Here is a 14,539-nt window from a genome sequence, read left to right on the forward strand (position 1 = left end):
GGGGCTGTTTTCATTCACTGAAGTGGCAAGTTTAATTTGGCAGACACTAGTAAGTCACAAGAAGTTGGCACATTCATCTCTCCAGGAGTCCAAGTGAGGTCACAGACTCGTTCCTGAGGCGAGCGCAGATCCCTGGCAGCTCCTGGCCTCCTTCCGGGCCTGCGCTAGGACTCCATGCTGCCTTCCCTGGCCACTGACCCGACCAGAAGGCCAGCGGCCCGACAGACCGAGGGCAGAACTGGGCCCAGGTGAGGCCGTGTGGTGTGGGTGGGCGGTTGGCTGCCAGCAGGCCTCTGCGTGGCCCTCACCATCCGGGAGGCAGCCCAGGGTCCCTGGCCCAGCTGCAAGCAATTGGACCAGGACGGTCCTCCTTGGCTTGGTTAGGAACACCACCGCTGGAGGCAGGAGTCCTGAAAGCTGCCCCTTCTCCACATGCAGGAAAGTGAGCTGCCAGCCTTGCCTTACCAGGAGCCACCTATGAGAAGGGAGACTGTGCTCTCTTCAGAAGCAGTCCCCTTGGCTGGCTTCCTTCCCCTCAGCTGCAGGGCAATCTCATGTCTCTCCTTGACTTTAGGTCTGGAAGGGGCAGACAAAGGCTTCTTGTGGTATTGTCTGTTCTGGGAGGCCTGGCCACTGATTACCCGGGGCGTGCCCGTGGCCGTCACCCCTGTCTGGGCATGTGGCTGAAGGAGGATACCGTCCTGGCTCGGGGAGCTGACTGGCACAACACATCACTCTGGGCCTTGTGTTTCTCTTCTCCCCTGTCGGGCTGAGCTGGGTGATAACGGGGACCGGACATCAGACAGACAGAACTCTAGTCACAAAGATCTCGAGCCTTAGTAGTTTACAGAAGCAGGTTTGACAAGCTGCTCTCCCCAGAAAAAAGAACTCTTAGACCAATCAAAGGTGAAAACAGAAATGAACAAGTGCCTGTTAGGGAAATTAAAAAATGGAATCTGTTTGGTCTATGGTTAGTGTTACTCCTTCTCATGGTGTTAAGTACTACTTTTCCATGAATTCTTCCAGCATTTCTCTCAAACTTCCTTTTCTTAGACAACTAGCCTCAATATGACCTTTGTGCAACATTTTACTGGGTCTAGATTGACAACCAATGAGTGCATCCATCAAAAATATAAAAATATGGGGGCACCTGGGTGGTTCAGTTGGTTAAGCGCCTGACTCTTGATTTCGGCGCAGGTCGTGATCCCAGGGTCATGAGATCGAGTCTTATATCAGGCTCCACACTGGGCATATAGCCTGCTTGGGATTTTCTTTCTCCCTTCATTCCTCCCCTGCTCACTTGCATGCACTCTCTTTGTCTCTCTCCTCTCTTAAAAAAAAATACATACATACATACATAAATGAAAGTACAAAAATGATTAGTATGAGATCCAGAGGGCAGATATGCTGATGGTGGAAAGTGAGCAGCTGTAATGCACAATGCTTTTGCTTAAAATCGGAACACTAGAGATGCCTGGGTGGCTCAGTCAGTTGGGGGGCTGCCTTCGGCTCGGGTCATGATCCCGGTGTCCTGGGATCAAGTCTCACATCAGGCTCCTTGCTCGGCAGGGAGCCTGCTTCTCCCTCTGCCTCTGCCTGCCTCTCTGCCTGCCTGTGTGTGCGCTCTCTCTCTCTCTCTCTCTCTGACAAATAAATAAAAATAAAATCTTAAAAAAAAATCGGAACACTAAAGAACTCTCACTGCGAGAAATGACTCCTGGTGGCGTGGAATGGCAGACTGCTATCAACCTAGGTGGACAGAGTCCCAGTTATACTGAAGGCCTCTCACCCAGATCTCAAATGCATGAACATGGAAAGTAACTGGAGGCTTCAAAACGAGTAGAATTTACACTTTCCTAAAGGAACTAACCATTCTGAATCCCTGCGCCCACGCTTCCAATGCCTGAGAGAAGGGTAGCCTTCAGCTGAGCAAGCTGGAGATCCCCAGCCATATCCCTGTACTTCCCTTCACACCAGGTAAACTCTCTGTTCCCCCTTCAAGGAGACAACATTCCGTTGTGTTGTCCTTCAGCATCTGCTGATAATGAATGAGCACGCTGTGTGGGTAGGTCATTAAGGGTCCCCAGACCATAAAATGGAAACTGAAAAAAACCACCACAATATCTTAATGCACGAGATGGAGAGGCGTCAGCTAAATGGGCCAACCATGATCTGAACGAAGACAAGTGACAAATCCCAAATAATTCAAAGGCAAAAATGATTGTGAAATGAAGGATTTTCATAACTTAATTTGCTGTAGAAAAAGCCACAAGTGAGGGAACAAAGGACATCTTAAGTTACTCTCCAGCATGGTGGGTCCAGGAAGAACCTCTTTGCCGGAGAGAACACACAGGGCTTGGACTCATCCTTCCCTGTATTTCAGCACGGTACGAGTGAAGCAACAGACAGGAAGCCACACTACCAAGAAGAATGCTGCCAAACAAATACATCTAATTGAGGAAAATGTCTAGTGGACAGGAAAGAAAGAGGGAAGAGAAAAAAGAAGGTTGGTGTTCATGGATTTTTGGAATCTAGGACTCAAGGATGGGCCCACTAGCCTGCTTAGGGGATAGAGCAGAAATGAGGAAATGATCTGTTTCCATAACATTGTATCCATCCTCCTGACCCAAAGCTGTCATGTTACTTGTTCCCATACCCTCTTAACTAAAAACACAGAAATGCAATTGTTTTGGAAAATCATGTTGAGTCGCTAAAATGTTTCTATATTGGGATTTTTGTGGATGTTATAAGAGAAAGATCTTGGTCAGAAAAGGATTAAAATGCTGAGCCAAAAAAAAAAAGTACTTACCACCCAGATGACATTAGATGTTTTAATTCTACTGATTTCTATCTGAAAAACCATTTTGAATTCCTGATGATGAGCAAGGTTGTGGACAGTCCATTGTAAATGCAAACACTGACATGTAGAATTGACGGAAACTTTCAGGGATTCAGGGGCCCATGGCAAAGGTTCAGACAAGACTGAAAGGTCAAAAATAAGATATGAAATAACATTTCATTGTTCATAGGAACACAACTGAAGAGTCACAGATAATAAACTGGTCAGTATCACCACTGTCTAGCTTTGGAAAATAACGCTCACACGTGCCTCTTAGAATTAGCCATCTTGAAAGTATGCAAGGGAATTTAGAAATCATTGGGTAGATAAAGAAATTAAAGCCTAGATAAATGAAAGGCTATATAAAGAGGAGTCTTGGCTATAAATTTCATATTCCTGGAAGTCAAAAATGAGTTTTCTGTTAGAAAATCTGTATTTCATAGTTTATTATATAACTCTGAAGTGGGAGCATACCCTATCTCTAGACATGATTGCTTAGATCTCAATGCACTACACTTAAAACACTGCTGGCAAGAATTTACTGAACTCTGTGGATAAGACCAGCAAGGCACTTGTGTGGAATAAAATAATTGTGATGATGTTCTTAGCTCAAGGAAGGACCCCAGTTGGAGAGACCCAGCTGCTCAGAATAGGTAAATCCATAGAGGAGTACAGAAGACTGGTGATCGTTGGGGGCTGAGGACGGGAGCAGTTGAGAGTAAGTGCTTCATGATTACAGGGTCTCCTTTTGGGGTGATAAAAATGTTTTGGAACTACACAGAAGTGCTGGTTGCATATTTTTGAATGTACCAAATGTCACCGATTCGTTCATTTTAACCACAAAATGGTTAATTTTAAGTTATGTGAATTTCCCTTCAATAGAATTTTTTTTTACAAAAACGTGATCATGATCAAAACGTTCAAATGATGCAGAGATTGAGACCCTACCGTCCTACAAACTCCACTCTATTGCCAAGTTTAAATCATATGTTTTTCTCGACCTTTCCCATACACTTAAAAAAACACACTAGACTGTGCATTCCATTTTATATTTTTTAAAGTGCTTACGTTATTTTTCAGAAAGCTATAAACAGAAGTAAAGCTATAATGCTACTACTTATTATTTCTGGAGGACGAGGCTGAGTGATTTTACTTTTTTATGCTTTTTTTTTGTATTTTGTAAATGTTCTTTAGAAACATGCATTACTTTCAGACCCTATAATACGCTAGATTTTTACAAGAACTAGTCTTCTAAGACACATAGTTCGCTCCACTGTGATGATACTTCCGAATGCAGAATTTAGTCTTCTGGGTCAATTTGCACCAAAAGGCTGGGCACCAGTTATTTTTCTAGTTTATTTCCCACTGCAACTTAATCAATTGGCATTTGAGTCATTTTTTTTTTTTTTTTTGGCATTCTAATTCTTAATGAGCTTTGGGAGAGTGAGTCATTTATCAGACCCCATTCGTACAAAGTTAAATGAAGTAAGCTGGAATTTCTGAACACTTGAAGCCCAAAACATGATGGTCACTTTCTATTATTATTTGGTTAGAGATTTTTTTCTTCTCCTTTGTGAATAAAATTTCTCAACTCCTTAGTTAAAGGCAATAGCCATTATTCATCCTCTCCTTAAACTAGTCAGTTAGGTGAGTCTTCTAAGCCCAAGATTAAGCTAAGTAAAAGGAGGTTTAGGGGGATGAAAGAGCAGATCCCTTAGGGAATAGGGGGAAATATTTTTAACAATTAATAATGACCAATAGCATGGAGAAGGCTGGATGTCTGCAAAATCATCCCAGCTCTCCTAGCCCTCATTCCATTTTGTCTGGGTAGTAATATGTTGCTGTTTCTGTCTGTCTCACACTCTAGATGCAAACTTTCTGGAAGGCAGAGGCTAAGGCAGAGACATCTTTGAATGGACTGTTGTCCCCAGCACTCAGTACAACCTCTTCCCCACAGCGGATATTGACCTCAAATCACAGGGACTCAGGATCTCCACATGTTCTCAAGAGCACAATAAGCAACAGCTTGTCTCTCCTTGTCTCTGGCATTCTCTTCTCCCCAGGGCTGGTTTTCTAAGCCCTTGTTTGAGCACTGATCACAGTGTGTCATGATAGCTGGGGTTTGTCTGGGTCTGGGTTTGTCTCCCAGAGGACTGTGAGCTCGACAAGGGCGGGACTAAGTCTTACTCAGCTCAGTGAAACCAAGTCCAATAACACACCTGTCACAGTTGACACCCAGTGACTGCTTGCTAAAGGATGAGTCGACGACCGGTATCAACTTTATTTCTGGAAGCTTGAGAAAGCTACTGTGTGATGCTTTAGGTAAAAGAGGAGCTCTATATTGACGTGAGCTACCAGTGAGTGCTGAGTGACTCAAGTAGTTGGGAGAGACATCAGTCAGAAATAATTCGGGTCAAAAGCAATTGAGGACTTCCTTGGGAAATAGTGGGAGATGTCAAGGTAAAGTCAGAGAGATTAAGGGATCATGCAGATTCTTAAGTCCAACCCCATTATTTTCAGATGAGGAAACTGAGTTTTTAAAAAAGGGTAGTGACTTCCCAAGTGCACCCAACTAGACCCGAACCCAGGGTTCTTGGCTCTGGGCCCAGCTTTCTTTTTACAGTGAGGAGTGGGTGATCAGACAGCCCTGGGTTTAATCACGGACCTTTCTCCCACTTATCTCACCCAGGCTCTTTGTCTGGCCCCGACAGTGCTTAAGGAAATAAGCCATGGTTCATTTATAACTTGGGACATCACACAGCCATTAAATAGAATGTTATTGCTAAAAGAACATTTGGGATCAAAGCTAAAAAGCCTCATCACACATTGTATTGTTTTAAAAAGCATATACTGAAGTACACATACTAAAATACACATACTTTACCTGCATATACTTTTATATTTTACTTATATTTACATATTATAGTATAATTTCCTAGTATATATATTTACACTATATACAACATACATACTTTATATAGAGTTTAATAAGTCCATACATAGTATAAATATTCCCAGTATATATAGTGTAATTTCCTTCTACAAAAAAAAAAAAAAATCTACGTTTTTACATCTCTGTCTTGGTCTATATGGTACTTACACAAGAGAATGGGAAAAAATAAACCAAATGCTATAGTCACGATCTCTGACTGAAGGAGACATGAGCCCAGCAACAAGTGGAAGCAAGTCTGGGCTCTGTCTCATGGGTTGGGAGAAGCTAGGACTTCTGAACCCAAGTCTCAGCCCTGATCCTGGCTGGGCCAACACGTGGGAGGCCCACTTGACTGAGTGGACGTTTAGCAGGTACCTGGCAGAGGTGGCAAAAATTGAGACGAGAAACCCAAGTGGTGTAAGGACAAAGACAGGATTACGTGGCAAGGCAGACAGGCTTAGCTGAGAAAGCTGGACTCAGAAACAAAGACTGGTGGAGAGAGAAACGGGTAATGAACGTCTGTTGTAAATGAAAGAAGCAGAAAAAGTCCATTCTTCCCTGGAATTTCTTCTGAGAACAGTGTCTTGCACGTAGAAGGTACCAGTCAGTCGTCATTGGATCAGATAATGAGACTTCACTAGGGAAGGGAACTGGACCAAAAATTTGGGATTAATTACGTAGGGTTTTCTGGAAAGCCTGGAACCAGGGCCATGGGTCTGTCTGAGAATCAGAGGCTCTGGCTGGACCTAACCTTCCTATGGTACGGACCACCCCCTGAGCCCGGCTGTACACATTTGGCAAGTTAGATAGAGAGGGTGAGGGTATACATATGACAAATGAGAAGTCCTAATTCCCAACTTTCAGCTCCAGATTAGGGAAGGTTATCCACAAACTATGAATTTTAAGAAGCCAAAAAAGCAGCAACATCTCATGTGCCCTGAGCCTAAAAGATACAGACCCAGACTTAAAGAACACCAGGCAGAGAACTGAGCTCTTATCAGAATAAAATCTCCTTTTTCTTTCCAAATATATTCTCACAGAGTGTTAGGGAAAATAGAAACCTTCTGTGGGTGTTCCCTGGAAACATCACTTCAGGAACCCATGGAGGGGGCTGTGTGAATAATTACAAGGCCGTACGTCTGTGGTCTCTGTTCCAAAGGGAGGACAGCAAAGAGTAAACACAGGATGAGGAAAGTGCAGAGCTTTGTTAAACACATGCAACAGACTCAAGCCCGAGTACCTTCGACCTGGTTCAAAGTAATCGCCAAAGTCATTATGAACATTTTACAGGTGTCCTTATTGACACTATTTACAACGTTGGTCTATTGAAAAATACCCTCACTGGGAGAGTAGCTAAGTGACAAATGCTGATTCTTTTTTCCATAAACAGCATTTCAGTACTTAGTGTATTATCTTGCGGCAAAGAGCTTCTCAATGAATGTCACTGAAGGACATCGCAACTTGTTCTAAGCCAGTGGCCTGCACTGGTCTGGTTACACCTCAGCCCCGCAGGACAAGGCAACTCCTTTGGAGCTGTCACTCACAGTGTATCTACCACGAGTTCTGTGGGATTAGATCCACTCATAAGAGCCCGGATGACCAGAGCGCTGGCCAGGAAATGAGGACTAAGGTGTGGCTTTATTACCATGAGCTATCAGGAAGTCAGAACTAAGGAAACCATTGCTACTCACCAGTTCCAAGTAATTCCCAAAGAAAAGACGTGTGCAACTTTCCTCCAAAGTACCAGTTACCTTGTTCTTTTTCTCTGCATTTTTTTTTTCTTTACTGTTCTTCCCACTACTCACCTTCACTCTGGTAAGTTCTCAAGGACAGCAATGCCAAGAGGAATGTCTGAGACACTGAAAAGAGAGCCATGGGTTCCGGATTTCTGAAAAAGACAAATTACACAGGAGAAAATTTTATTTAACTTTAGCTCTGAGCATGTGTCTTTGACCCCATTGTGGTCGATGATGGTATTAAAGGCTCCCATTCTTCTCTCCCTTCATCTACCCATGCCTCTTGTGATGAGAGTTTGGAGTCCCCCCCTGCCTCCCAAAGGAAGAGTATATTTCCTGCTCCAGGTGACTTGCTGAGGCCAAAGCCAGGATGAGCCCGTTTGGAGCCTAAGCCTCAAAAACCCCTGTGTCATTCTGCTTGCTCTTCTGTGCTTCCTCCTTTGGCAGGAAAAGAGCCCTTCTGGGCTACCCTCCTGGACCCAGGAGGAGGAGGAGCACCGGGGGGCGGCACCGAGTCACCATGGCTGCCCCCCATCCTCACTGGGGTCAGCCCAGGTCAGCCAGCCGCTAGCCAAGAGTGACTGGTCCCAGATGTGGAAGCCATGAATGCTCACTGCTGCGTGCCACGGAGGCCGCGTGGCAATAGAGAAGTGGCCTATCAATTTCTTCAAACCAACCAAAGGTTCATAAAGAAAGGTAAAACAAAGAAACAAGTGAAATGTAAAAAAGTGGACCATGGTCTCAGAAGAGCTAAATCTGAGTGAGCTACTTAGAGAGGAGTCATCTTCACTCTTCCCTGTCTCCCTCGTGACAATTTCACCAAAGAAAACCCAGCACGTTCCACTTGAAGAGATAGGCAGTGTTTCATTGTTCAAGATAATTTCCGGTTTTCCTCGCTTTAGAGGAGGGTTGTAAAGGGAAGGTCAAAGAGCTTCACTGATTCATCGGGTCCTCTGACCACAGGACAATCTGAGGGCACAAAGAGTGAATGCTGATGACCTCAAGGAGGCTAATTCGTTCTTAATTTAATAGTAATAGTGTTAGTCAAGGGAAGCCCCGAGTTTCACTTTTCTACTTCAAAGCCTGACTCACCCCACTGACAGGCAGTGAAACCGTTCAGAGTCCCCTTCACCTCTGTCTGGCCATGTGGACTTCATCAAACCCAGACACTCGCGAACCAGACCATTCCCTTTCACTGCCCGCCACTAAATGGGAACAACAGTGACGACAGAAAAAGAATACAGCCAGGGGTGCCTGGGTGGCTCAGTGGGTTAAAGCCTCTGCCTTCAGCTCAGGTCATGGTCTCAGGGTCCTGGGATCGAGCCCCGCATCGGGCTCTCTGCTCAGCGGGGGGCCTGCCTTCCCCTCTTTCTCTGCCTGCCTCTGCCTGCTTGTGATTTCTGTCAAACAAATAAAGAAAAATAAAACAAAATAAAATAAAAAGAATACAGCCAGCCCTTAAATTATTCTAGGATAGTCACACCTGCTTACAGACAGACCCAATCACCAGTAGAAAGTCTGCGAACAACAGCTTTTCCTCATAGTCCTTTACGCCTGCTCTCTGCTACTTCTAGTTTCGGCAAACGGGTCATTCACCTCTCTAAAATCTCTACTTACCACGTCAGAGAGGCTCCTATTACAACTAAATAGCAAAGCCAGGGAGAAAAGGAATTGAAGAGGAAGTTGTTTCTGTCAGCACCGAAGGCGAGGCAAAGGAAAATGCCAGCATGAAGCGTGTGCCACTCTGCGAGCAACAGACCCATCCTTCCAGTCCTAGTCCATGGGCGCAGGAGCCTATCCTAAGGCCCACCTACCCCGAGGAGAGCAAGGTGCCTCTCTCTGTAAGGAAATCTCATCCGGTAAATTGAAAACCAGGTGACTCCGGGAGCGATGTAGGTTGCCTTGTGTTCTCTGTAGGAAAGGGCTACTTAAAATGTTGGTTGTTTTTTTGTTTTTTTTTTTCAAATTTTGGAGTTCTGGTGAATCAAATATCTACATGTCACAGAATTTAAACAAATTTATGTTTAACAGAGAAACTTAAAACTACAAGTTAGTAGCCATTGTTGAATTAAGGGTAATTGGAAATTAAAGAATAAAGGTGGTCACGTAACAAAATCGAAAACTAGGAGTCTTTACAAAGGACTTGTATCTACGGTCTGGGGATCACAGGAATACTGACTTCCAGACGAGACTGTCCCCATGCAAGAGTCCTCGAGAAGCAGGGACAGTCTCGTCTGGAAGTCCCACCCTTCCCCACCTCCTCCCACATGGCAGGTTGTGAATCTGAGGAGGTTAGCTTCAGAATGAGAGTCGGCCACTGGAAGAACATTCCGGAGACACGCATGTCAGTCTTTGGGAAATGCTGCATGAACAGTTCTCCCGATGCGCCAGAGCCTGATGCTGCGGGAAGAACACGGACACTGAGGACCCCGAGCCAGCTGCTTCCAAGTCCCAGGAGACTGACCGCACGGCCCACGAGGACTCCCTCCTCCCTTCGCCTGTAAATGTGTCTCAGTTACCCTGTGCCCTATTCGGAGGGTACCAGCTCTTTGCTGGCGAGCTCCCCACTAGCATGGCGATGGGTCTGGGGGCCAGGGAGCGAGTTGTGCTGGGCTTATTCAAGGAACCCCAGGAGCCGGTGTTGCAAGGGGCAAGGAGGTGAGAGGCAGGAGGCACAGAGGGCCCCGGACGGAGAGCAGCCAGGGAAACATTTTTCCAGCTGTGGCTTCTACCCTGAGCCAGGTGGGAGCCACCGGGGGTTCTGGGAAAGGGGTAAATGGCCACTGACAGGAGTAGTGGGAGGGACGGCAGCTAGGAGGTTATGCAATAGGCTGGGGACAAGGGTGCGGGCTCGGGCCGGGATGATGGCCCTGGAAGTGGGTACAGTGGTGGGATTTGGGAGAGACTTGACAAAGCAGGCAGGACATGCCAGGGGTGACAGACGAAGACATCAGGGACAGCCCCCGAAGGGCCTGAGCCCTTGGCAGAACGGAAATTACCGTTCACAGAGCAGAAGCACAGATGTCATGGGCTCTGGCAAGGGCTCCGGTGGCAGCGCGCTCAATTCGAGTTGCTGATTTGATGTCCAAGGGAGTGAGCTAGCCGGACACGCACTTTGGAGTCCCTGGGAGGGGTCCTGGCAGGGGGGCTCAGTCATCCTGGGTGTACACAGACGGTCTTTAAACCGCGGGGACCGGATGATGGCCTGGAGAGGCAGCACACATAGGAAAGAGAGGTCTGCCTCGGGCAGGAGAAGGCCACCACGCCCTCTCCTTCTCCCGTCAGGCCCCCCCTCTCTCTCCACAACTGTCTGCGAGGAGCATGGCCACTACTGTGTCGTAGGAAAAGGAAGTCAGGGAAGGATGAAGGGACAGGATTTAGGAAGGCAAAACCCATGTTCCCGCCTCGCCCACACTATGCCCAACCTAGTTCTTCATTTCTACTTTTCAGATCCCTGCCATTCCCAACCAGACGATGAGCTGCTTGAGGACAGGCCTGGGCCTCAGCCCCCACTGTCCATCACCGTCCCAGGCCATAGCTGCTCCTAAAGAAATATCTTGTGAATGAATAAATATCTGTACCAATGTTCTCACATTCGTTCTTCTTTGCTTTCAATTTTATTTTAGTAAACGGATTCCTTTTCAGGCCTTCCACTTTTTCTAGTGCCAAATATTGCCTAATTCATAGTCTTTCACAGACATGTCTTCTCTGGGGAGGAAAAGGGATGAGAGCAAAGAAAGATTACCCACTCATTGTGCAGAACCTCCCATTCAAACCTCATCTCTGGGCAAAAAGCCGCCACCTTCGATTGTCCCCCCGGGGACAAACGCCACATGTACAACGAAACACGACTTTTGCCAGGGGTAGAAGCCTGCCCTTCTTCACTAGTACTTTTTTCCGTCATTACTAAAATATTTATTCCTGGGAAGTTTCCTCACGGTAAATAACCCCTTGAGAAGCAACATGACCAGTCATTTGCTTCCCAAGAACATGGGTGTGTTGCCAAATGCGGCGGAATTGGCCAGGTGCCTCGTGACGTCATATGCAAATCCCAGTTTCAAGAAAGAGGCTGTTCATCCGGGCCGTGTGCTGGGTGTGTGCTCCCTGTGAGGGAGTTCTGTGTGGCAGCGTGAAGGGCTGGCGGCACGGTCCCCACACTTCCCAGATCCATTTATCTTTCTTTCTTTCTTATGAGCACTGCTGTCTGTTTTTGGGGACCCCGTCCAAAGGGCACTGCCATTATAGCATGGGACGGATCACCTATAAGGCTTCCCCCCAATCCTCCCTCCACTCTCTTCTTCCTAAAGAAAGGTTCAAGCACACCTTCCCCTCTGTCTAAACCTACCTGGGTAAGTGTTTCTACCAGTTTTGTGAGGTGATCCTTTATTTAGGAGCCTGAACTGGCTTGTGCATGGCTGATTTTCTTAAGCCGTATTCAGGTGAAGATTCCTAGACCTTGGGACTCCAGCAAGCATTCAAGCTGAGTTCCCAAATGGTCAGGGAAACGAAAGAAAGGAAGAGAAAAGTTTGATCCGAGGAATATTCCGGACCCAAAGAATACATAGGGATTTAGCATATGCTAACGATAGTCTTTTAAATCACTAAAAAGAGACAGATTACTCCACCCAAGTTTACTGGAACAATAACCTGGACATTTGTGGGAAAAAAAGATTGTCACAGTCCAGTACACCGGCTCGGATGTTAAGAATGCTGACGGTCAGATCACTGCTTGGACACTCAGAAATCATCTCACCAGAGACAAGGTACTTTACCCATTTAAGCTTCAGTTTCTTTTCCTGTAAAATGAGAATAAAGAACCTACCTCATAGGACTGGCATGAGGATTACATGAGATTATGAGAACCTCTACACAGAAAATCCAATTATTGGTTTTTTTGTTCTTTTGAACACTTTTTTTTTAAAGATTTTATTTATTTATTTGTCAGAGAGAGTGAAAGGAATGCTTTAAAGAATGCTAGGCAGGGAGCCCAAAGCAGGACTCGATCCCAGAACCCTGGGATTATGACCTGAACCAAAGGTCATGTATAATCTGTTTTAGCATGATATGAATCCTAGAAGCAATAAAGATTGTACAACGATTAAATGAACATTGCCAAAAATTTTAGTGCTACAATCGGGCCCAACAAGAAACTGGGAACAATATTTTCAATACTGATGGCAAAGGGTTACTGTCCACTACCATACAAAGAGCTCTTAGAAATTAGAAATCAATCAAAAACAGACAAGCAACCCTGTAGAAAACCCGGCAGATGATATCAATATGTAAGTCACAAAAAAGGAAATGCCAATAACCAAAAGGGAATAAGGAAAAACTAGACAATATCACTAGTAATTAAATGAATGCAAGTTATAATAGTAGTTTATATGTCTGCGTGTGTGTCTGTGTGGTGTCCCAACTGGCAAAGCCTAAAAAGGTTTTACCATCTAGCACTGGTAAGAATTTGAAGAAGTAAGTATTGCTACTCAATGATGGTCAAAAAGCACAACTTTATCAAGGTCATTTTGGCAGTACCTATTAAAATTTCAGGGTGCCTTCCCTTTGATCCAGAAATCCTATTTCTGGAATTTTGTCCTACAGATAGCATCCTTATATATGTGTGTCTGTACACAAAAATTATATATTTTAGGGGTGCCTGGGTGGCTCAGTGGGTTAAAGCCTCTGCCTTCGGCTCAGGTCATGATCCCAGGGTCCTGGGATCGAGCCCCACATTGGGTTTGGGGGGGGAGCCCGCTTCCCTCTTTCTCTGCCTACTTGTGATCTCTCTGTCAAATAAATGAATAAAATCTTTTTAAAAAGTTATATATTTTAAAGAATGTTCATAGTAGTATTATTAATATTTAGGAAAAATGAAAACAACCCAACTAATTGTGAAAAGGAATCCAAAAAATTAATTATGGTGCATTTCCGCAAAGGGAAACTATGAAAATGTCAAAAGAATGAAACAGATCTATGGACTGCTGTAGAAGAATAGCCCAAAAATACTAAGTGAAAAAGCAAGTTGCAGAACAGCATGTGCACACAAACACCTCTGGGAGAGGGGTGTGCAACCGTGCCACTTGGTACTCTCTTTAGAAGGATCTGCTGCAGGAACGTAGATGCCTGACAGCTTCCCCTGTTGTACGTCAGGATCCACGCACACTCATACCCGAGCCCTCGGTTCCTGCAGGCTGCTCCCAGGCAGTGAGCAAACAAAACCTTTTCTGCCCAACATGGGACTCCTCTGACAGGCAACATTTGATCGAAGTCTCCCCGTTGGCTTGGGCAAAGCATTCCCAGAACTGCATTGCAGGGGGAAGCTCTTCCTTCCAGTCTTCCCTGCTCCCTGTCACCTTGCCTTGGGGCTGTCTCCTCCTGCTCCCTTGTCCCTGTATCCCTCTCCAGGGCTCTCCTCCAGATCTCTTGCACGTCTACTTCTGCCTTGCTGTCTTCTACTTCAAGGACCCAAACTGGCCCCCAAAGACACACCCAACAATGAACACTTATAAACTTAGAGCTGGGATGGAGTAAGGGAGGCGAGCCGGATAAGCGACACTGTGGTTAACTCTCTCGCATTATGTAATGCGGCCACGTAAAGCATTCTTTAAAACGTGCGTGTGTTTTACAGATACTTATGATGCAAGTAGTTGCAACTCCATTATTTTCGGATTTGAACCATGTATCCCAACAGGGCTGAACTAGCTGATGATATTTTGGGATTCAAATCCCACGCAGAGCCGTCCAACAGGCCTAAAAAACAGTTGGAATTTTTTAGGTGCTGGATCAGCCTATGAGCACGTCATTTGTTTCTGTACAAAAATGTGATCTCTCCCGAGAGAGTACAGGCACTTTAAAAATGCATTTTCCGGGGCACGAGGGTGGCTCAGCTGGTTAAGCCTCAACTCTTGGTTTCAGCTCATGTCATGATCTCAGGGTCATGAGATCGAGCCCCCGTCAGGCTCTGCACTAGGCGTGGAGCCTGCTTAAGATTCCCTCCCTCTCCCTCTGCTCTCCCCGACCTCCCCTGCAAAAAAA

At 45.6% G+C, this 14,539-nt stretch overlaps 1 protein-coding gene across 3 annotated transcripts in view; it reads right to left on the reverse strand.

Moving 5' to 3' along the window:
- Window positions 1-14,539, reverse strand: part of OSMR (oncostatin M receptor) — a 52,141-nt gene that overhangs the window by 30,744 nt on the left and 6,858 nt on the right. For 2 of the 3 annotated variants that reach the window (XM_045998763.1, XM_045998764.1), the window contains exons 2-3: window positions 7,577-7,659; window positions 2,810-2,982 (exon numbers count right to left, since the gene is read on the reverse strand). In XM_045998763.1, coding sequence (XP_045854719.1) covers window positions 2,810-2,982; window positions 7,577-7,646 — 243 coding nt within the window. In that variant the 5' untranslated portion in view covers window positions 7,647-7,659. Of the gene's footprint in view, window positions 1-2,809; window positions 2,983-7,576; window positions 7,660-10,506; window positions 10,565-14,539 lie in introns of those variants that run through there. The other variant, XM_045998762.1, reaches the window with a different exon arrangement.

Source organism: Meles meles, chromosome 3 (assembly GCF_922984935.1).
Source record: "Meles meles chromosome 3, mMelMel3.1 paternal haplotype, whole genome shotgun sequence".
Lineage (NCBI taxonomy): Eukaryota > Metazoa > Chordata > Mammalia > Carnivora > Mustelidae > Meles > Meles meles.